The sequence below is a fragment of the Phoca vitulina genome, unplaced genomic scaffold (genome assembly GCF_004348235.1).
Source record: "Phoca vitulina isolate PV1807 unplaced genomic scaffold, GSC_HSeal_1.0 scaffold2, whole genome shotgun sequence".
Taxonomy (NCBI): domain Eukaryota; kingdom Metazoa; phylum Chordata; class Mammalia; order Carnivora; family Phocidae; genus Phoca; species Phoca vitulina.
The window spans coordinates 72,290,982-72,310,962 of record NW_022589705.1 but is presented as its reverse complement, the minus strand read 5'-3'; the positions used below and the strand labels follow the sequence as shown (position 1 = coordinate 72,310,962).

Sequence of the window (19,981 nt, the reverse complement as noted above, 5' to 3'; positions counted from 1 at the left end):
AGTGAAAAAGTTATCATTGCCTAGAGAATATCAGCCCAGAAACTGGTATTCACACAGCAGAGAGCCCTGGGAACTGTCAGACCCTGCTCTTGCAGCCCCCCTTGGAATCTAGAAGGGTAAATAACGACCCAGGGCCAGCCCTCTGGAGCTGAGTCCAGAAAGAATGCGAACATGGACTGAGTGCTAATTTTGTCAGGCCCTCTATAAAGTGACTTTGGGTAACTATCTCATATAGTCCTCAACCGATTCTAGGAGTTCGTGCAAGGACAAACAGTCTGGCCAGTGACAAGAGCTCCCTCCAGCCAGTCCTGACCCTTGGTTTTAGGCCGGGTCCGTGTGACTTTGTGCAAGTCACGGTCTCCCTCGTCTTTCCACGCTCTAGCCAGTGTCTGTAGCGTCTGATCCCTGGGGGTTCCCCAGCGCCCCAAGCTTCAGAGGCTGCCTGGGGTGGGAGAGGGGGTCCGAGGGATGGGGGGCCGAATGCAAAGAAGGGAGGTCACTGAGATGAGTACAGAGGCTGTCAGTGAAGTCAGTAAAGAGGGATGAGTGGGTAAGGAGATCCTGGGAGAGAGAGACGGACACTGACAGTCGCATTCTTCCCCACCCTGCCCTCTGCTCCCACACACCGTTGACCGCCGCTGCCCCGACCTTCTCCTGGGCTCCGGAAGGAGGGCATTCCCTTTCCTCCACTGGGTGCCTCTACGCCACTGGCCCGGGCCGAAAGGCGACAAATGCTCCCCGAGCCACGCAGCTTGACTAGGCCCTTGCTCCTTTGCCCGGGAACTCGCAGTTCTGCTACTCTTCGCCTCTCCTCTCGTCCACTCCCCCCTCGGCTCCTGACCACTTGGTCTGCGCCATCTGCATTCGCTGTGTGCCGGGCCCGCCCGCACTGCGGGGGAGAGGCGGGGAGCCGCCCACGCCGCGCTCGGCGCTCGGCGTCGCCGTCTCCCTGGGACGCGCGCGGGCTCTGCGGCGCGCGGGAGCCGGGCGGGCAGCCATGGCGCGGCGCGCGGGGAGGTAGCCGGGCGGGCAGCGGGGAGCGCAGGGGCAGCCATGGCCCGGCGGCGGCGCCGTGCCTGCATCGCGCTGTTCCTGGTGCTGCTCTTCGCCTTCGGCACCCTCATGGGCCTGCGCACGCTCAAGGCTCCAGACGGACTCCCGGCGCTGGGCCCGGGCCTGGAGCTGGCGCCCTTTGAGCGACGCCCGGAGGGAGCCCCCGCGCCCGCCGCCCGGGCCCCAGCCGCCCCCGCCGCGCCACCCCCGCCGCCGCCGCCGCCCCGCACCGCTGACCCGGGCAGTCCCCCGGGCCCGGCTCCCGCGGAGGCCGAGCCCGCCCCCGGGCAGAGTCTGCGCGTCTACTCGGACTTGCACGCCTTCTACTACTCCTGGTACGGGAGTCCGCGGCGCGAGGGCCACTACATTCACTGGGACCACGTCATGGTGCCTCACTGGGACCCCAAGATCTCGGCCAGCTATCCCCGCGGCCGCCATAGTCCTCCCGACGACTTGGGCTCCAGCTTCTACCCGGAGCTGGGGCCCTACAGCTCCCGGGACCCCGAGGTGCTGCAGGAGCACATGACCCAGCTCAAGGAAGCCGCCATCGGTGAGTTCCCCCCACCCCCGGGCGGCCCTGTTCCCCAGCCTCACCCTTCCTCAGTTTCCACACCCCAGCTCCCGCTGGTCCTGTCACCGGGCCTCTGATCCCACTCACCCTTCCGCCTAGCTTCTTACTCCCTCCCTTCTATTTTCATTCAGCGCTTACCGCGCGGCGCCGCCCCCCAACTCCTGGTATTGACTTCCCCATCTCTGCCATCTGACCCCTCACAGCAGGGCCCTTTCATAGGGCGGAGCTGCCGGGAGGGCCAGTGGAAGAAGGCATTTGCTCCGAGCTGTCCCAAGTAGGGACAGCAGGGAGAAGGAGAAAGTCTTCATGTCTCTTGGGCTTCTAGGCTTGGTAAGTGAGGACTGGGCATCCTGGCCCTGCAGGAGTGGAGTTCAGAGGAGCCACGCCTGGGATGGCCAATGCTTTCACACCAGATACAAGATAGGGCACCAACCCTTCCAGTTTTTGCTGGCTGCAGGAAGGAAAGTTTGCCCATGTTGGACCCTGCTGTTTGCAGTAGGGGGGCAGGAGCTTTTCTTCAAGTACTCTGCTTGCAAAGAGGTCCCTGGGAGCCTCTTTTGTAGGCAGGCTCGGGTGGGGAGGCTCACTTCTTTCGGATTGTGTCACTGAATTCTCCTGGAGTTTAGAACACATTTCAATTTATCTAGAGATGTTTAGTGAATGGGAGAGGGGTTGAATGACAGAGACAATGGTGGGAGGTATTCACAGATAAATAACACAGAGGCTACCCCTCAGGATTTTACAAGACAAATGTTATTTCCCTCGGGAAGCATCAGATGACCTCTGTGTGGGGCTCTTATCCCTGCGGGACCTTAGAGGGGCCCCTCTTCTCCAGAGAGAGGACTGTGGCTTCCAGATGGGTGTGGCATTATCCACTATTTCCTTTTGTTCTACTTCTTGCGGATGCAAGCGGAAGTCTGAGTCCTCCTGGCTTTTCTCAGGCTCCTTTCCCGCCTGGTGCGCAAAGGTTCCCGTGGCCGCGGCGCTTCAGCACCGCGGGCGTGGACAGCTCCGGGACGCTAGGCTCTGGGATCTGATCCGCAGGAAGTGAACCTGGCAGGAGCCTCGCTCAAGGTTTCATTCAGAAACCATTTTGCAGTTGAAGACGGTTTGGGAGGAAACGCATCTCTGTTGCGGGGGTACTGTGTGCCTCTGAAGTAGCTACTGTGTTGTGTCTCAGGCGTCCTGGTCCTGTCCTGGTATCCACCTGGCATGGCTGATGATAACGGGGAACCCTCAGACGACCTGGTACCCGCCATTCTAGACACCGCCCATCAGTACAACATCCAGGTGAGTGTCCAAAGAAGAGGTCAGGTGCTCTTTGGCCCATTCTGGAGATTTCCCCTTCTCTGCCCACAGGGTTAGTTTTTGGCTTTAGCCCAGGTATGGCAAATACACAGCAAGTGGTATGTGTGGGGTGGGGGGTGGGGGGTGGGTGAGGTTCTAATAAATAGCACCTGTCACTGTTATTTTCTTGAATTCTGGGGGGAAAATTGGGAAAACTAAATATAGGAGAAATGGAAGATTGAGTAAGTATCACTGTGATAGATTTAGGTTGCAGACCCTGACTCTGGATAGAGAGCAGGCAAGGGCCAAACGGGCCCAGAAACCAAACGTCTCAGATCCCTAGTGGGAGGCAGTGCTGGGCCTCAAGGAGTAAAGTACAGGCAGGCGGGTGCACTTTCAAGAGGAATGATGGAGCAGAGCTAAGCATGTCCAGTTACTTTCCCCCAATGAACCAAATAAGTCATTCCCCTCTCCTGTGGTGAAGGAAGAGAAACAGCAGAGAGGAGCCCCACCCCGTTCCTGAGCCCATCACCGACATGTTTAACAGATCAGAGCACCTCTGCCTGACAGCTTCCGCAAACTTCTTCCCATGGTTTCAGACAGCTAATGCCAATCACGTGGAGCTGGCACATAAGCTCAGACCTATTAGCCATCCAGTGACATCCCATCAGAATGATTCCCAGATGCCCTGCTGTGGGAGGTGGCCAGCCTTCTTGGCCCTCTTTTTCTGACCCTAAGGGCAGTGGCTGCTTTTATCTCTGTTATGCCCACTGTTGCCAGGACTCCTCCTCCAAGCCCCAGTGGAAACATGAGCCTTATAGGTTGTGGCCCCTGGGCAGGTACTCACCTGACCAGTACCTCCTCTGTTTGTGGCAGGTGGCCTTCCATATCCAACCCTACAAGGGCCGGGATGACATCACTCTGCATGACAACATCAAGTACATCATTGACACGTAAGGCTGCTGTGGGGCCTGGATCTCAATGGGGATCAAAAAGGGGGAGGGGATAGATTTAGAGGGGTAGGTCGAGAGACACCAGGGCAGAATGCCAGTGTCCTCAGCAGCTACTTCCTAGTAATACAGTACTAGGCCTGCAGTCAACAATCTGGGTTTGAATTTCAGTTCCGCAGCCTCCAATCTGTGATCTGTTGCAAGCCTCTTAACCTTGGAGTCTTGTGAGAGTTAGAGGAGTTAATATATGGGAGAGTGGCTTGTACTGTGCTTGCAGGTTTCATCCACTCACTCAAAAAGTACTTGAGTGCCTTCAGGTGTCCGGGCACTGTCCTCAGCCCCGGGTGTACAGTCATGGGTAGGACTGGCGAGGTTTACATTCTAACGTGTGGCCGCAGTGAGGCGGACAATAGTTACACATGAAAAATCACAGTGACCCATGCGATTAGAAAGTGATAATAAAGAATAGAGCAGGGTATTGTGTTAGAGCACGCCTGAGAATGGGTGCTAGACTTCAGAACCGGTGGTCAAGGGAGCCTCTCTGAGGAGAGGACGTGTGAGCTAACACCTGAAGGAAGAGTCAGCTCTGCAAAGATCTGGGGCAGGCAGAAAATTCCAGGCAGAGGGCTGTCAGATCCAAAGGCTCATCACGGGACAAGCTTGACAGCAGAGTAAGAGGTCCATGTAGCTGGTGTGTGGAGATGGGGTAATAGAAGGGGTGGAGGTGGGCAGGGCCAGATCAAGTTGGAGGGGCCTTGCAGGTCTCAGTCAGGAGCAAGCAGATCTGGTTCATCCCTTAGATAGTGGATCACAGGGAGCCAGAAGCAGGAGCCTGGAGACCGGTTAGCTGGCTGCTTCCATCCCAATGGAGGAGGGGGGTGGTGTGGTATGGGACAAGGAATGGAGGGAGGCTGAGGCTGGGGAGATGTGGGTGGGAACTAGGTTCTTGCTCAGGGGCATGAGGAGTGCAAGCGTGGGGACAGGCTGGATCCCAAATCGCACTTAGGCATTAGGAACGATCTGGCCCATGGCTTGTCCTACAGCTGTGCTGGCTGCCCCCCTCCTCGGCCGCCAGCTCAGGTTCTTCTCCCTCCCGCTCCTCAGGTATGGCTCCCATGGTGCATTTTACCGCTATAAGAACAGCATGGGTAAGAGCCTCCCACTCTTTTATATCTACGACTCATACCTGACATCCCCTGAGGCCTGGGCCCACCTCCTGACACCCAACGGGCCCCACTCGATCCGCAACACCCCCTACGATGGGGTCTTCATCGCGCTGCTGGTGGAGGAGGGCCACACGCACGACATCCTGGCTGCTGGGTTTGATGGCATGTATACCTACTTTGCCTCCAACGGTTTCTCCTTCGGCTCCTCCCATCAGAACTGGAAGGCTGTGAAGAGCTTTTGTGATGCCCACAACCTCATGTTCATCCCCAGCGTGGGGCCTGGCTACATTGACACCAGCATCCGGCCCTGGAACAACCACAATACTCGGAACAGGGTCAATGGCAAGTACTATGAGACAGCCCTGCAGGCAGCCCTGACCGTGAGGCCCGAGATCGTCTCCATCACGTCTTTCAATGAGTGGCACGAGGGCACCCAGATCGAGAAGGCCATCCCCAAGAAGACGCCAACGCGGCTGTATTTGGACTACCTGCCTCACCAGCCCAGCCTGTACCTGGAGCTGACTCGCCGCTGGGCAGAGCACTTCATCAAAGAGAAGGAGCAGTGGCTGATGTGAGGAGCTGGAGCCATGAGGTGTCAATGTCCTGGCCTCCCCGGAAGGTGTCACCGTGTGGGGCTCAGCTGAGGTTGGAGGCACTCACTGGTCTCCCAGTCAGCAGCGGGGCGCCTCTGGGTGGGCCATCGAGCCTGGGCCCATGTGGAACAAAGCTTGTTCCTCAGGCATGTGGGGCCGGGGGGCTCTGCAGGGACAGGAAGTGAGGCAGGGTTCCAGAGAGGGCCCCAGCGAGGCTGGCGGGTGACTGGACTCAGCCCAGGGCCACTCCACATCCTGTTGTAACACTTTAAAATGATCCCTTTGAGCTTGGAACTCAGCAGGTTGGTGTTGCGTAGCAGTCCCCAGGTCACTGCTGTTAGGAGGGGTCAGGGCTCTGGGCAAGCACGTGCCCTGCTGCCTCTTCAGCCTTCTTCTGTCTTCTCCAAGTGAGAGAATCACATTTGAAACTTCCCAAGAGGGAAATTCTAGGTTTAAGCCCTTCCCAGTAGACTCCTGAACACAACGATCAGGAAATAACCCTGAGCCTTCGTACACTCATTCAACACATACTGACAGAGCACCTACTATGTGCTAGAGACTTCACATGGAAAGGTTCCTTTCTTCCAGAAGCTTACAGGATCCAGCTTTCCTTATTTGGCGTGGCCTTGTAGCTAGTGCCTGAGCACAGTTTTTCCTTTTTTTGCAGTTTTCTCCAATGCTGAGAGTTTTGGTTTTTTTTTTTTCCTCTTAAGAAAATACCTCTGTGCTCCAGAGCCCACATTTCCCCAGATGACCATCTAGCTCCAGGGAGAGGACCAGGACATCCTCCCTCCCTTTAGCTGCCTAAACCGAATGAGGCCCACTCAGTAGAGCCATTTTCAGTGCTACTGTGATTTCTATTAATTAAATATGACATGGTCTTCTCAAGTAAGCATTCCTTTTGCTCTCTTCAAGCCTTCCTGAACTCTGAGCCCTCCCTCAAATGCTGTGACAAACTGACACGTAAGATGGGCTGGCCAGTGTCAGCACAATGAAGAGTGAGTTTGCTTCAGAAACCAGGAGTGTAATCAAGATTTTTAGTGGAGATATTTAACAGTGCTTATTTACAAATAAACGAGTATACTCGTTGTGGGGGCCCTTAAAGCAGGCCCTGGAACACCTTCTTGGCAAGATTTAGGAACTACTTGGAAATATGTGCATTACTTTATGGGCTCAAGCCTGAATCCTGGTTGTGGGAATGGGGTGCAAGGCAGGAGGGGAGGAAGTGGGGCCTACGGATTACTACGGGACCCCCAGCTCCAGTGAGGTGATGGGCACTGGATGCCACGATGGACAGAGCAGATCAGGAGCACAGCGCTGGACGGTGACCCGCAGTACTTTACAGAAGGGAGAAACACGGAGGCTTCATTTCACACATACACGGTTTGAAAATACTAAAAGCATGGCAAGCTCGGGGCCAGGAGCAGTGATTCTCATTCACTGCAGCTTGTTGAGTTCTTTCGAAAGCTAAACTGTAGCAAGAGCCATGAAGATGTTCACACACTTCGACCCTGTAATCCTACCCCTGAGGAAATAATTCAAAGGAAGAAAAATAAACTACAGAATATTTCCTATTAAAGAAAAACAAGGTTCAAATAGTCAAGAATAATTCTGTTTAACACTTGGTATACATATGAATAAAGGCTTTGAGTACACACTGGATTCAAATAAAGGTATTACAGGCCTAACTCATTATAATTTATTTTACAACTAAATAACAAAAAAGCTACTAGCTGAAAAGAACAGTGGAGATTTGTTTTCCAGTATTCTTTGATTTGGACTTCCCTACCCCCGCCCCTTGCCAACTGAGCTCATTTCTCACCATTAGTCCAAAACGCTGACTTCTCTCCACCAGGCCTTCTGGCACACCACACCACTGGCCTCTCCAGTTCAGAGAAAATAGTGTCGGGCCTGTGGCTCAACAGTCTTTATCCTACTATGGTTCCAGCTTCAGGTGCCTAAGTACATGCCTTTGGTCACTGGAGACTTTTAAACAGCACCAGCTGGTGCTCTGGCTGATTTGGACCTTAAATGCCACTACCCGCCAGACAGGTGGCTCCAACTGGATTCCAAATCTGTTCCTCAAATTATTTTTCAAAAAAGATTTTTGAAAAAGAAACTTATTAGAACAAGGCCATCTTAGGAATGTTCTCAAATAAAGTCTCTACGTCAGCTTTTGGCTGATGTTTGAAATTACAGATAATAAATATGACCTCCCCATCAGGTGTGAGACGAAACCAGCAGCTTCTGGGGCTTGGTCTACAGTGTTCAGAAAAAGGCAGTGCCTTAAAGAGTCAGACTAGTGACGTCGCAGCCGCAGTGGCCTCTGTCAATGAGGCCTTGCCAATCCCCAGCGGACAGACACACAGTGTCCAGCACCAGTCCTCGGGCCCTCCCCTCTTCCTGAGATGCAGAAGCAGGATCAGTGCGAGGGGAGCAGCCCATACTTCTGCTGGAGGATGGCTGCAGTACTCTCCAGGGCACTGAGGAAGAAATGGAGGCAGTTCAAGTTCGACTTCTCAAAGCCGCGAGCCCACCAGAGTCTGGTGATCAGCGACCTCTAAACCCTCTGGTCTTAACTATGCTCTCTTCACCAAACCCGTGATGAATCCTTTGAAACCTCAAAAAGCCAGCAAACACCAGCAAACTTAGTGCCCCTCCATCCACCACTTCTCCAAACCTGCCCACCCTGCTCAGGACAAGAGAGGAGTGCCAATCTTTATTTGGTTAAGGCTTTTTTTTTTGCACCTTCCAACCTTCCTCAAATTCTATCCCCATGCCACAGCAAAGAGACTCACCAGCCTGGACGAATGATGTCAAACTTTCCAGGTACAGACAAATCAACCACAGTTGAGCCCAGGCGATACTCGGGGCTCCGGCCATCCCCAATTGGTCCCCCATCAATGACCAGGGACAACTGAGGCCAGAGGTCCTGGAACTCCTGAGGAGAGGGAGAGGAAGCAGGGACACTAGCCCTGGCATCTGCAGTAAGGTCATACTGCACACAGCCCTCATAAGGACACGAAGACCGCACACTTCTAAAACAGGAGGCATCTTCCTCGAAGCATGGGAAGGAACCTCATTCAGTTAAGGTCAGTTAGCACCTAGGACATGGCATCCTATGAGGTTTGGAGCCACCCCAGGTTAGCACCTCAAGTAACACCTATCTAGAGCTTAAACAAAATCTTGCTGTGCCAAGAGGAGATTCCACACAGTGCTTCTGTTGGGGACATATAGGTCCAATGGCTGGAGTCCTAGGTGGGTGTCCAAAGATGTAGGCTCTACCCTGAACTTTCGCCTAGATTTCTTTGTCACCGTATGCAAATTACTTCATCCAGGGCATCTCCTGGATCTCAGGAGAACTCTGGGTAAGGGTAGGGAGAGGAAGACAGGGTGGACTCAGCACTTGCATGCCACCAGCACTCAATCCTTGGGCTACGGGAAGGATACCGCCTCTGAAATCCGTGGCCTGAACTGTTAACTGGGTTAGAGCATCGCCCACTCTCTCCACCACCACCACTCATGACAACCCTGCAGTGGTGGCTAGGCCTGGGCATTTGGGATGGAGGAGCCTAACCACCAGTTACTGCACTGGATGGGTCAAATGTTTGCTGACAAGAATACCCCTACCCCCCAATCCCCACTGCCTTGGGCATAGCCACCAGGTAAAGCCTGCAGTCCCAAAATAAGAAAGGATGCCGGACCCTCAGTTTCTAAGGCCCCCGAAGCCACTCTCTAGGTCTGGGCATGGAAAACCCCATCACTGTGCTATGTTTTACATTTAAGTTCAGGAAGAAGAAAAATGTGTGGTAAGTGACATTTCTTTGTGTGTGCTTTCCTTCCAAGCTATGCAGTCAAGACAGAATTAGGATGGTTCTTTGACCTGGCTAGTGGCCAGGGAAGAGAACAGGGTCAGGGGTCCCTGGGCCAAGTTTTCGGAGTCTTAACTTTCGTTACAGCACTGTTATAAAGACTTATTGCCTAACTATATTTTCAAACAGCTACCACCACAAAAAGGGGGAAAAAAACTACATTTACCATGATGTTTCTTATTAAAAAGACAACAGGAAGAAAACACCAGTTCTCCCCCCTTACCTCTCAAGCTTTTTAATTAAACCTTTCCAAGATTCTTTAATTTGGACGCCCCCCAACCCACCCCTGCCAACCGGACAGACTTCCCACCATCAGACTAAATGGGTGAGCCTCCTGCAAGGCATTCCAGTGAACCATCAACCCTACTGATTCAGAGGAAACTGTGTCTGGCCTGGTGATGTTTCTGGGGGGAGGACTGGGTAACTTACCTCGACATTCAGAGAACTGGCCTGGGAGCTAAGGTTGGCACTGGTGAGAGCAACTGGTCCCCCAAACACCTGGACCAAATCCTGTATGAAGGCATGGTCAGGAATCCGGATGCCTACAAGCTATGAGGCAAGGGGAAAGGGGATAGTCAGAAAGGTTGGAAGGGGTGGGGAATGGCTCTAGCCTGGATCCTAGTGAAAGCCAGAGGGCAGGAGTCTGGGGACACAAGAGAAAATCTGACTCACAGGAGTAAAGGGGTTCAGGTCCTTATTGAGCTCCTCCGAGCGTTCCAACACCAGGGTCACTGGTCCTGGTAGTAAGTCTTTCAGGAGTCCCTCAGGTACCCTCACATGGCAGTACCTGGAAAACAGGGCACAAATCCATCCAAGAATGAAGGGTCGCTGCTGGTCCTATTCCAGACGGTAGTCAGATCTAGAAAAGGGGACCCTGGTGACTACAATGGGATCTGTCTTCCCTCTTCACCTCCCTAAGAGTTTGAGAAGGGAGGCTCCAGAGGAACACCCTGGGCTTGGAGCCCACATGCTTCTGGTCCCCGAGACTACAACAGCTGCACCGTTATCACGCTCCGTGTTTCATTTTCTTCCAGGCATCCCCTACTAAATTCAGCTATCGCGTTTGTTTCCTTCGTTGTTGTTGTTTTTAAACCGTGGGAGTCCCGACCCCCTCCCCTCATTATCACAAAAACGCCAGGAGAATAGGAACCCTGCCTGCCTCGTTCATCGCTGCGCCCCAGCATCTCGTCCAGGGACTGGAAGACGTTAAGTGCTCGATACACATTTCCAGTTCCGGATTCCTGGGTGAGCCTGGACAAGCCCCTCCCGCTCTCTGCGCCTCAGTCTCCCAAGCCTGTCACCGGAAGCCCCTCCCGCGGTGCCGCCCCCAGCGGGGCCGGGTCGGGGCGGCCTCACCTGTAGACGTCGGCCACGCGGCCCAGGCAGACGGCCAGCGGCTTGGCCTCGCTGCGGCCCTTGAGGCGGTACACAGCGCCCAGTGCCGCCGAGCAGCTCGCCGAACAGGCCAGGCCGTACAGCGTGTCGGTGGGGACGGCCACCACGGCGCCGGCGCGCAGCTCGGCCACGGCGGCCCGCAGCGCCTCGGTCCAGCCGGCGCGCTCCGGGCTTGCGGCCCGCACGGCCCCGCTCCCCGGGAGCCGCAACAGCCGGGCCCCCGGCGCCGCCGGAGCGGGGCTCGGCGGGCGGAGGAGGCGGCCCCTCCGGGCGGAGCCCCCCGGCCCCTCGCTCAACCCCACGCTGGCAGCCACCGCGGCCCTCAGCCCCCTGCACGGACGCGCCGGAGACATCCGCCCGGGCCCGCTTCCGGGAGGAAGTGACGCGCCCAGTCAGCTTCCGGCCGGGGAGGCTCGGCCCCACCTCCGCGCCGGGCAACTTAAAGGGACCGCGACCCCCAGGAGGATTGAAGGAGACCGGTGGGGACGGGGCGGGGCGCAGCTTTGCGGAGCCCTAGCGCAGCGCTGGGGAGGGGGGCGGCCGAAAGGGGGGCGGTGGTCGGGCCGCGCAGGCGGAGATGGAATGGGGCCCGGGCTCAGACTGGTCACGGGGGTGAGAGGGGGCCCGTCGGGGCGGGGGGAAGGGGCTCGGACCCCGCGCGAGCGCCGGCCCTGACCGTGTGTGTGTCGCTCTCTCCCGGGCAGGGAGGCTGCCGGCGTGGACCGTGGGAAGGCGGGATTGGGGCTCGGCGGGAGGCCACCCCCGCAGCCGCCCCGGGATGAGCGCGCCCAGCAGCTGCTGGACGCGGTGGAGCAGCGGCAGCGGCAGCTCCTGGACACCATCGCCTCCTGCGAGGAGATGCTACGGCAGCTGGGCCGCCGGCGCCCGGAGCCGGCTGGTGGCGGGGTTAGTGCCCACCCCGGGCTGGGCCTGGGAGGTGGGGACTGCCCCGTGGTTGGACTTGCTAAGCCCTAGCTTCCCCGGGAGGGTGGACGTGTCCCCACCGCCTTACCGCCCCCCACCCCCAGCCTCCCTTCATCTGGGCGAGAGGCTTTGAAAAAGTTAAGTGCTATCCGAATGCCAAGTGGCCATATCCTTGCGGGGCCTAATCCAAGGCCTTTCCTCCCCGCCTCACTTTTCCTTTCTGTTCCAACCAGAACGTCTCAGCCAAAGCCGGAGCACCTCCCCAAACAGCTGTCTCCGCCAGAGGTGGCTTTCCAAAGGATGCTGGCGATGGAGCTGCGGAGCCCTGACCATCCCTGATGGGCGCCCTGACTTCTCTCCCTCCCGGGGCTGGTGGCTGGACTCGAACAACTCCCTTCAATAAAGGGGCCAGTCTTCACTGGCAGTGGCTGGTACTTGGCTCTCAGCCTGGGATGGCAGCTCTGCTAGCAGCTGGGTTCACTCCCACTTCATCCTGGCTGAAGGCAGTGCTGAGCTTTGAAATGTAGCCAACGAATACCCAGTCTGATTACCCGGATTTGGGCAGACCAGCAGTGCTCTCCAGAGTGGTCTGGCCTGCTTTGGGGGATCCAGGTGGTGTTACATGTCCATTTCATGCTCTGGGGGCTCCTAGCCCCACAAAACACTTTTAGCAGAGCCTTGATTAAAAGGAAACCTGCAGACTCTCCTGGTGACCGACCTTTCCTTTCTGTCCCCTAAGACTCAGCTGGGGAGGGGAGGTGGGCTAAGTAGTGGAAAATCGTCAACCATGGGTAGGTTTGGAAAGAAATGCCACAGATACTACCAGATTTAAATAAGCATTTAATTAGGATTTCATTAGTATTTAATATTGCTTTTTCAATTCCAAAAAGTTAAATTTTCACTTCTTAACAGATATTTTAAAGTACAATATTAAGTTTATACAAAATGAGCAATTAAGCAAACACCATTATTTCACATTCTTCAAAAATACAAATTCATATTTACTCTTTTTTGGGTTTGGAGGTTTCTTCCTTTGGAAGTACTGAACCTGTAACGTTTTCATATCGCTCAGTGGAAGTCCGTTGTTCCCATGTTTCACACTTCAATAAATTTGATAGGCTTTCACATAATCCAAATAAAACCATTTGAGATTTAAAAAACTGTCACCAAGACCTCTGGCCAATGACTACTAGTGTGTGTCAAAAAAGAAGGCTCTCTGTGGGTCTTGCCTTTCCTGGCCAGAAGACATGAGCCAGAGATTCAGCAAAAACCTGTTTCCAGCCACCTTCCCCAAAAGGGACCAGGAGGAGTTGACAGGGAAAGGTAACAGCCACCTTGAACTCTGACCTCCCCACCCCCATATTCTCCAAAACACAACAAAGGATGTAGACTGTTGAATCAAAGGCGCCCTGGGGAGGCCTAAGGACTTGAGAGAAGGGCAAGAGAGGCCTCTGACTTGGCACCACTTCGAGGATAACAAGGATATTGCAAAAAACACCCCTGGGTTTTGGTGAAAAAAGTTTTTATGAAAAATTTTCCCCTAAGAAAAAAGAGTAGAAACTGCATTGAGCTGAGAAAGTGACACTACATTATCACCCAATTTTTGGCCCAGCAGGCACACCACCAAAAGGGCAGTGTGTGGTTTTAAACTTTGCTTCCAATAAAAAAAGCTTGTACTATGTACACATTGACATAAGATCCAGTTTAATTTGCATTTTTCAGTGCAGACTGAGAAGCCCTCTGGAACAGGAGTAACAGTGAGAAATGCCCAAAGAGTGATCATCAGCTTCCCCAAAGGGCGTGAGAGGAAACGTGAGAGGACCCTCTCCCTGTCCCCCCAAAATATGCAAGAGGAAACAGGCTAAACTGACTACCAACCAGAAATATGCAAAATTCCGTTTTGTCGCCTCCCCCCACCCCCAATATTAGGGAATGGACAATTTCCCATCTATGTCACAGCAGGACTATTTGCATATTGATCTGTGGAAATCCTTCTGCTTTGGCTGAAGTGTTATTTCAAAACTTCTCTATTCTACAGTAGCCTGAGAATTGAAGATAAAATGGGGGGGGGACTCCCCTCTCCGAGACAAAAGGGGAATATGGGGGAAGGAAGAAAGTCGATAAAGCAGATTATTAACAGCTTTGTTTACTGGATTTAATGAAGGCTGGAGACATTTTTTCTTAAAGAACCAGCACGGGCGGTGAGGGGAGCAGTAGGGAAATGGCTCATGTTGCCCGCTCCCCCACTACCACCACAACCTCCCTAACATATTTCTGATTGGTGGTGGAGGAAAATGTAAACTCTAGCAATACTGTTGCAGTTCCACAAAGCAATGGTTTCAGTGACTCTGGAGAAGTCTTTAAGGACAATGAACGTGATTACAAATAGAAAAGTCTAGAAGGTGCCAGGTTTCTACCTAGGAACAACCTGTTCCTTCCTTTCAGGCATCACTTTGTAATGGTGAAGGCGGGGCAAGATGGCAAGGGACCAAGAAGTGATGAGAAAGGGCCTCAACAGTCAGCAGAAGAAAACAGGACCCGCAGCAGTTCTTCAGAGAGCCTGAAGGGGCGCCCTCGGGCACACAGGGAAGGCTTGCATAGATTGAGCAGTTGCTGAGAATGCATAATAGTGTTTCCCTATAGACAGCCTTAGAGCACAGGGCTGATCCAGCGGAAAAACGAGGCCAGGCCAGGGCCACATGGGACAACGACCGTCAAGCTACACATATTGCACCAAGGTAAGTGCTTTTCTTTTCACACCTCAATTTAACTTTTTATTCTGAGCAAAAAATAAAACTTTGTGGAAAGTATATATATGTATATATATACACAAAAGAAATTGCAGCAATTGGGTTAAAGATAAAATAACCTAAAGTGCTTTTTTATTTTATTATTTCTTTAATATACCAATATGAGGTTCTGCAAACTCATCCCTCTGGACACATTCAGCATTATACAAAGTCTCTCAGGAAAACCCACCCACCCTCCATGATCCCCATCAGTCCACTGCCTTGACCCTGAAGGTAAAACTCCAATCTACTGACTTTCCCAGAGCTGGTGGAGAGAAGTCCCTGGCTTCTACCCAGAGAGGTCTTCACACCTTAAGGCCCCTCCTGGGCTTTGTACCATGATCTCCTTCTAAGGGGAAAGGGGTGGAATTTAATAAATGACACCAACTCCTGTCACCAAACTAGTGATGCCCCCATGAGGCTGGCCAGACCCCCCCCCCCCCCCAGGAGAGGCAGGGCCATTCTCCCTCGATGTCCCACCCGCGTGCTGGGGAAGGGCCCACTTCGCTAAGGCGGTTTGGGGGTGCCAGCCGGTTTCCTACCCCTTCCTAAGTCCATGAACTCCAGTCCCTGGTGCTGACGACACCCTGTAAAGGGGCGGTGGAGCTGGAGATGCTAGTGGGAGCTGGAAGCATACATCTACTGGGTAGAAATGATTAAGGTTACCATGGGAAGAAAAAAGGCTTGGCTTCACCTGCCCGAAGTTTGCAGCCCTTCCCTAACCTCACCACAGGTTCATTCCTGGGTTTGGGGAAGCACACCCTCCATGAAGGCTCTTTCTAGCTCCACTTAGCCAGTGGCCTGCTCTTCCCCAAGGTCCCTGGCACCAGTGGCCAGGCTTTGCAGGAGGTGATGGAAGGGAAAGAGCTCTGGAAGAGGAAGAAAAGACTGCCTGCCCTGTAGAAAAAAACCTGCTCTTTTTTCTACCGGTTTTTCTAAAGCTAATTGGCTCTGATAGTCCCCCTTATAATTTTGAGTCACCCTCAAAAGGCAGATACTTCCACTAGAAAAATCTGTCATTCTAAACACTGTTTTAAGATGCTTCTTCATCTCCCCCAATCTTTGGAGAGCAGAAAAGCCACTGACCTACCTAGGCCCAAAAGGAGCACAGCCCTGGCTAACAAGAAAGAAGAGATCATGAAACCATGGACACTTCCAATGGCCTTCCCTGGGCTCCTGTTTCCCACCTCAGCTCCCAGGAACTGAATCCCTGGTGCCCCGAGGCTGGCTATGTGGGGAGGTCATTCATGTCCTCTGATATGAGCTACCTTTGGGACCCCATCACGTTGCTCTGTCAGAAGTTGTAGCGAAAACAGCGAGGTTCCTGCCTCAAAGCTTCCTATGGGTTCAAGACCCAGAGACAGCCAAGGACAACCCACACTCAGCAACTGGTTTTCCAGGAAGACTAAGCCACTGTGGTAATAGAAGATTCCTCCCCCCTTATCAACTTCTGCTGAGGTCAGTGGTCACCAGAACCCTCCAGCCTTTGGGGGAGGGGAGTGCAGAAGGTCAAAAAGAAATGGATTCTCCAGACTAGACTCCTGGAATGAGAAACCACCAGCTGCCTGGGGGAAGGTCCTTTTCTCTTCATGGCAGTAACAACATTTACTACTTCTGCTCTCTTGTCCAACTCTGTCCCTGAAATTCTGTCAAAGGCAGGGCCTCTGGGCCCCCAGATAAATGATCAGCTCTGGACACTGTCTTGGCTGGCCCTGAGTAATAGCTCAGAGAACAGAAGAGTGACACATGCAGATCTCTTTATGTTAGGGAATGGAAAAAGAAGGCAAAATTATGGCTGCTGTCTCCTGACTCAGGAGAGCAGCCTTGTTTGTGGACCCCTGTTCCTCGCTCAAGGCAGGGAAGGGGCTCTTGGAGGCAGAGGCCTAGTCTAGACCCTGGGCCAGGCCTCATTTCTGAGCTCAGTGAGCTTGGTGAGCACTCATGACTACGTTAATATAGCCAGTTGAGAGAAACTTTCCATTTTAGTGTGAATTGTATTTTAGGTTTTATTTTAAAGAGGCAATGACTTGGAGCCAAAGGCAGACAGATGGATATAATTCTATACACAAATCAAAAAAATTTTTTTTTCCTATAACACAACTTAATGAAACATTCCAAATGAGATAACTTATTGCAACATTTCAGGCTTTTTGGTGGAAGGGGGATTTTTGTTTTGTTTTGTTTTACCCTGAGTAGAAGATCATCGTTTTGTGGTTTTTGTTTTTTTGTTTTTGTTTGTTTAGAAATCACATGACTAAGCTAAGCAAGTCACATCCTTCTTTGCACTGTACTAGGACTATATGCAAAATCCAGAGGGGTGAGAGGCGGAGATGGGCGGGGCCACCAAAAGCCTGGCTAGAACCTGGAACCAGGGCACCTCGCCTGCCAATTACATGCCGCCTTAAAAAGATAACAAAAAAAAAAAACAAAAAAACTCCCTTAAAGCTGCACCTTCTCCCAATAAGCAAAATGCAGCTCTTCTGCTCGGAGGAAGAAAATACCATTAAAGGCAGGCAGACCACCACCCAGCCACTGGCCATAAGCCATGTGTCCACTCTAGGACAAAACAGGGACATTCCCCAAGAAAAATTCACTGCGATCTGCAAGCCCTGGCTGCCAACCGAGAGAAGGAAAGAACCAGGAAAGCAAAGACTGGGATAACATGGTTAGAGCTTGCTCTGCACACGCACGGACAGACAGCGGTCAACAGCTCGCCCAGGGCCCCCGTAGAACCCGATCACCCACACAGCCTCAGGCCAGGCTTTTCGCTACCCACTGGGCCACAGCCAGCTGCTGGATGACACCTGCCACAGCCACCCTGAGCTCCACCAACACCAAGAGCAAACAACAAAACCACCTCACGCAGTCCCTGTCAGGCTCACAGCTGTCTGACCTGCCTTGGCCACGCCCCCTCTGATGGAGCCAGGGTCTGGGCCAGCTGCGGCCTCAGACTCAGACTCAGAAGACGCACAGGGAGGAGCAACACCCGACACACTGAACTCTGCTGCCCAAACCACAGAGACCCCAGTGCAAGTGATGGGCAGCATCAGACTGATGGAAGCCACACCCTTTCATTTCGAATGTTTATGCAAACGAGTAACCTTAATTTCCAAGTTCACATGACAATAAGCAAAAGTGACATACAGTGCAGCCAAACAGTTCATTTATAACTTAGCTTTTTTTGTTTTGTTTTTTTTTGTTGGTTTTTTTTTTTTTTTTCCAAAGATCAGTTCCTTAAAATGGATGCTCCTGGGATATGACTAAAGAAAATACGTCTGAAAGGTGAGGATTTCAAACAGTAGATTTCTTCATCCTTCGAACTGCTGACCCCCCCAACCCCACCCCCGTGACGGCGGGCACCGCACCTTCTGCTTCCCGCTCGCCCTCCTTTCCTGGAGGTGAGCGCGTGCGGCCCTTTCACTTGGAGAAGCTGGTCAGGCCCATCTCCTCCTCCCCCTGCAGTAGTGCTTCAATGGGAATCAGATTGGACGGCGTGTCCAGGCTCTGGAGGGACAAAAACTCTGACACATCCATGGCACTTAACGTTTCTGTCTGAGGGTCTGAAGGAGTCTCTGCTTGTCTGCTTTGCTCACAGGAAGAGGGGACAGCGGAGGAGGACGACAGGGGGCCGGGGGGCGAGGAAAAAGTCTGTGGTGGTAGCTTCAGGCTGGGCCCGTCAGGAGGCTGGGGGCTTGGCTCTGCAGGGGGTGGGGAAGAACAGCCCTTCCTCCTGCCGGCCGCCCGCTCCTTGGCAGAGTCCCGGCACGCGCACTGACACTGACACGCCTCCTCTTGTTTGATGATGATCACAGGAACACTGAGGCCAATCTGCTGTACAGAGCTCCCTGCGAGAGAGGCAAGAGACACTGCTCCTCAAGCAGCCGCGGGCAGGGCCGTGAGGGCCGGGGGGGTACAGACTAGGTGGGTGCCGAATGCCATGGCGGCAGAACAGTGGGGAGGGAGGAGGCCACGCTGCAGGCTTCGCTCTGCCTGACACTCCCCATCCCCTCCAAGGCAAAGTCCCTTTTCCTCAGAAAGCCACACACACCGTCTAGAGGACCCTGTATCTCCCACTTTGTTTCCAACCATTCTCCCCTGGACCCTCCATGCCGGCCACAGCAGATGCTTCCCTTTTCCTGACATGTTCTTCATACCTCTAGGCCTCTGGGCTCTTCCTCCTGCCTAAACTCCCCACACAGGGCTGCTTTTCCGGAGAACTTACTCTTCTTCCCTCTGAAGACACAGCTCGTCCCCTCCTCTCCCAAGGCTGCCAGGCCGTGACTCCAGCAGGCTCCCACCTAGGGCTGGCTCTCGGGCATCCGGCCCACGAGCCTCCTGTCTGTGTGCACGGGGCGCACCTCTCTCCACACTGTGTGGGACGTGGGGCTTGAGTCCCCCCTGCCCAAGATCAAGCTCCTGCAGAGCCTCTTGCTCACACTTGCATCCCCAGTCTCAGACACACAGTCGGTTGGGGGGATCCCCCTTAAAACTGCCAGCCTTGTGCTCACGCATCCTCCCGCTCTTTTGTGCGTGTCTGTGTGCTCTGCACATGCACACTCTGAAATCAGACAGGCTGTGTGTGTCTCAAAAAAGCTAGAGACCAGGGGAAGGAGAACAGAGTGGGAGTCAGGAGCCTGAGAACTAGGGCTCTGGCTCTCACAAACTCACTTAGGACTCCGGAGGAGTCACTTCATCTTTCAGGGCCCCGTTTCTTAATCTATAAAATAGTTTGAAAAAAAAAAAAGGAACTTTCTGCTCTATAGGAGTCTCTGACCCAGATGCTATTTCTTCATTACTGTAATTAGAAAAGAGTCCAGTGAATTAACAGCTGCCCTCTTTGGCATTAACTGTGAGTCAAACTTTCTTCTGGTTACATTTAAAAGCTGTATCTGAGAGGGAAAGAACCATTACTCCTTAAGGAATGGTAAATGTGGTATTTATGCCGTAAGTGTGCTAACTTGCAATAGTTGTGAGAATGTGAAATACTCTAATAAATAAACAATATAATCTGACAAATTTGAGGTTTTAAAAACTGGGGCAAAGCAACAATGAACTGTGCCTCAAGGGGCCCAGAAAGTTGACTTGCTGTTCAGGCTCCCACACAATTACATACCTGTGCTACTGGCTACTGGCACTGCAGTGGTAAAAAACACCTTCTCAACTTTAGATGCTTGCTGCTGGGGGAAAAAAAAAAAATCACATTTACAGCCACTCAAGTATGGCAGATCTCCAAGGACCTGAAGCCTGCCCAACTGTACTGGTCATCCAAGAGGACAGAAAATCCTCAGTGTTCAAGGATTTTTGCACTGAGTGATGTTTTGTTTGTGCTCTGACATGAGGTCACTGCACTGTTTGACATTCAGTGCTGACGATGCAGCCGG

General features: G+C 53.2%; 4 protein-coding genes across 8 annotated transcripts in view; 2 read left to right on the top strand and 2 right to left on the bottom strand.

Moving 5' to 3' along the window:
* The first annotated feature begins 994 nt into the window (after positions 1 to 994).
* MANEAL (mannosidase endo-alpha like) lies at positions 995 to 6,508 on the top strand. 2 transcript variants are annotated; one of them, XM_032387487.1, is made up of 5 exons: positions 995 to 1,603; positions 2,805 to 2,914; positions 3,788 to 3,864; positions 4,966 to 5,009; positions 5,243 to 5,358. In XM_032387487.1, exons 1-5 carry the CDS (start codon positions 1,054 to 1,056, stop codon positions 5,269 to 5,271), a joined length of 810 nt encoding a protein of 269 aa, XP_032243378.1. In that variant the 5' UTR covers positions 995 to 1,053; the 3' UTR covers positions 5,272 to 5,358. The 2 variants fall into 2 exon arrangements, with proteins under 2 accessions (XP_032243378.1, XP_032243369.1); XM_032387478.1 differs by having other exon boundaries at positions 4,966 to 6,508.
* Positions 6,509 to 6,607: 99 nt separating this feature from the next.
* YRDC (yrdC N6-threonylcarbamoyltransferase domain containing) lies at positions 6,608 to 11,348 on the bottom strand. The gene is made up of 5 exons (XM_032387499.1): positions 10,849 to 11,348; positions 10,165 to 10,279; positions 9,922 to 10,041; positions 8,419 to 8,561; positions 6,608 to 8,103 (listed from the first exon to the last, which is right to left on the bottom strand). The coding sequence occupies exons 1-5, from the start codon at positions 11,238 to 11,240 to the stop codon at positions 8,043 to 8,045; spliced, it is 831 nt and encodes a 276-aa protein (XP_032243390.1). The 5' UTR covers positions 11,241 to 11,348; the 3' UTR covers positions 6,608 to 8,042.
* Positions 11,280 to 12,512, top strand: CUNH1orf122 (chromosome unknown C1orf122 homolog). Of its 2 annotated transcripts, none has more exons than XM_032387510.1 (3): positions 11,280 to 11,366; positions 11,592 to 11,793; positions 12,045 to 12,512. In XM_032387510.1, exons 2-3 carry the CDS (start codon positions 11,746 to 11,748, stop codon positions 12,138 to 12,140), a joined length of 144 nt encoding a protein of 47 aa, XP_032243401.1. In that variant the 5' UTR covers positions 11,280 to 11,366; positions 11,592 to 11,745; the 3' UTR covers positions 12,141 to 12,512. The 2 variants fall into 2 exon arrangements, with proteins under 2 accessions (XP_032243401.1, XP_032243392.1); XM_032387501.1 differs by lacking the exon at positions 11,280 to 11,366 and adding an exon at positions 11,373 to 11,499.
* An 88-nt stretch (positions 12,513 to 12,600) lies between these two features.
* The window catches only part of MTF1 (metal regulatory transcription factor 1), a 41,587-nt gene continuing 34,206 nt past the window's right edge, over positions 12,601 to 19,981 (bottom strand). For 2 of the 3 annotated variants that reach the window (XM_032432822.1, XM_032387467.1), the window contains exons 10-11: positions 19,714 to 19,777; positions 12,601 to 18,445 (exon numbers count right to left, since the gene is read on the bottom strand). In XM_032432822.1, coding sequence (XP_032288713.1) covers positions 18,018 to 18,445; positions 19,714 to 19,777 — 492 coding nt within the window. In that variant the 3' untranslated portion in view covers positions 12,601 to 18,017. The remainder of the gene's footprint in view (positions 18,446 to 19,713; positions 19,778 to 19,981) is intronic. The other variant, XM_032387460.1, reaches the window with a different exon arrangement.

Bases quoted from the DNA above. Each gene is read 5' to 3' on its own strand.
- CUNH1orf122 (XM_032387501.1), top strand. From the start codon at position 11,465: ATGGAATGGGGCCCGGGCTCAGACTGGTCACGGGG. The intron at 11,500-11,591 runs GTGAGAGGGGGC...TCTCCCGGGCAG, and splicing joins GGCTCAGACTGGTCACGGGG to GGAGGCTGCCGGCGTGGACC. The intron at 11,794-12,044 runs GTTAGTGCCCAC...TGTTCCAACCAG, and splicing joins CGGAGCCGGCTGGTGGCGGG to AACGTCTCAGCCAAAGCCGG.
- MANEAL (XM_032387478.1), top strand. From the start codon at position 1,054: ATGGCCCGGCGGCGGCGCCGTGCCTGCATCGCGCTGTTCCTGGTGCTG. The intron at 1,604-2,804 runs GTGAGTTCCCCC...GTTGTGTCTCAG, and splicing joins GCTCAAGGAAGCCGCCATCG to GCGTCCTGGTCCTGTCCTGG. The intron at 3,865-4,965 runs GTAAGGCTGCTG...CCCGCTCCTCAG, and splicing joins ATCAAGTACATCATTGACAC to GTATGGCTCCCATGGTGCAT.
- YRDC (XM_032387499.1), bottom strand. From the start codon at position 11,240: ATGTCTCCGGCGCGTCCGTGCAGGGGGCTGAGGGCCGCGGTGGCTGCC. The intron at 10,280-10,848 runs GTGAGGCCGCCC...CCTGTTTTCCAG, and splicing joins CGCGTGGCCGACGTCTACAG to GTACTGCCATGTGAGGGTAC. The intron at 8,562-9,921 runs GTAAGTTACCCA...CCCTCTCCTCAG, and splicing joins CCAGTTCTCTGAATGTCGAG to GAGTTCCAGGACCTCTGGCC.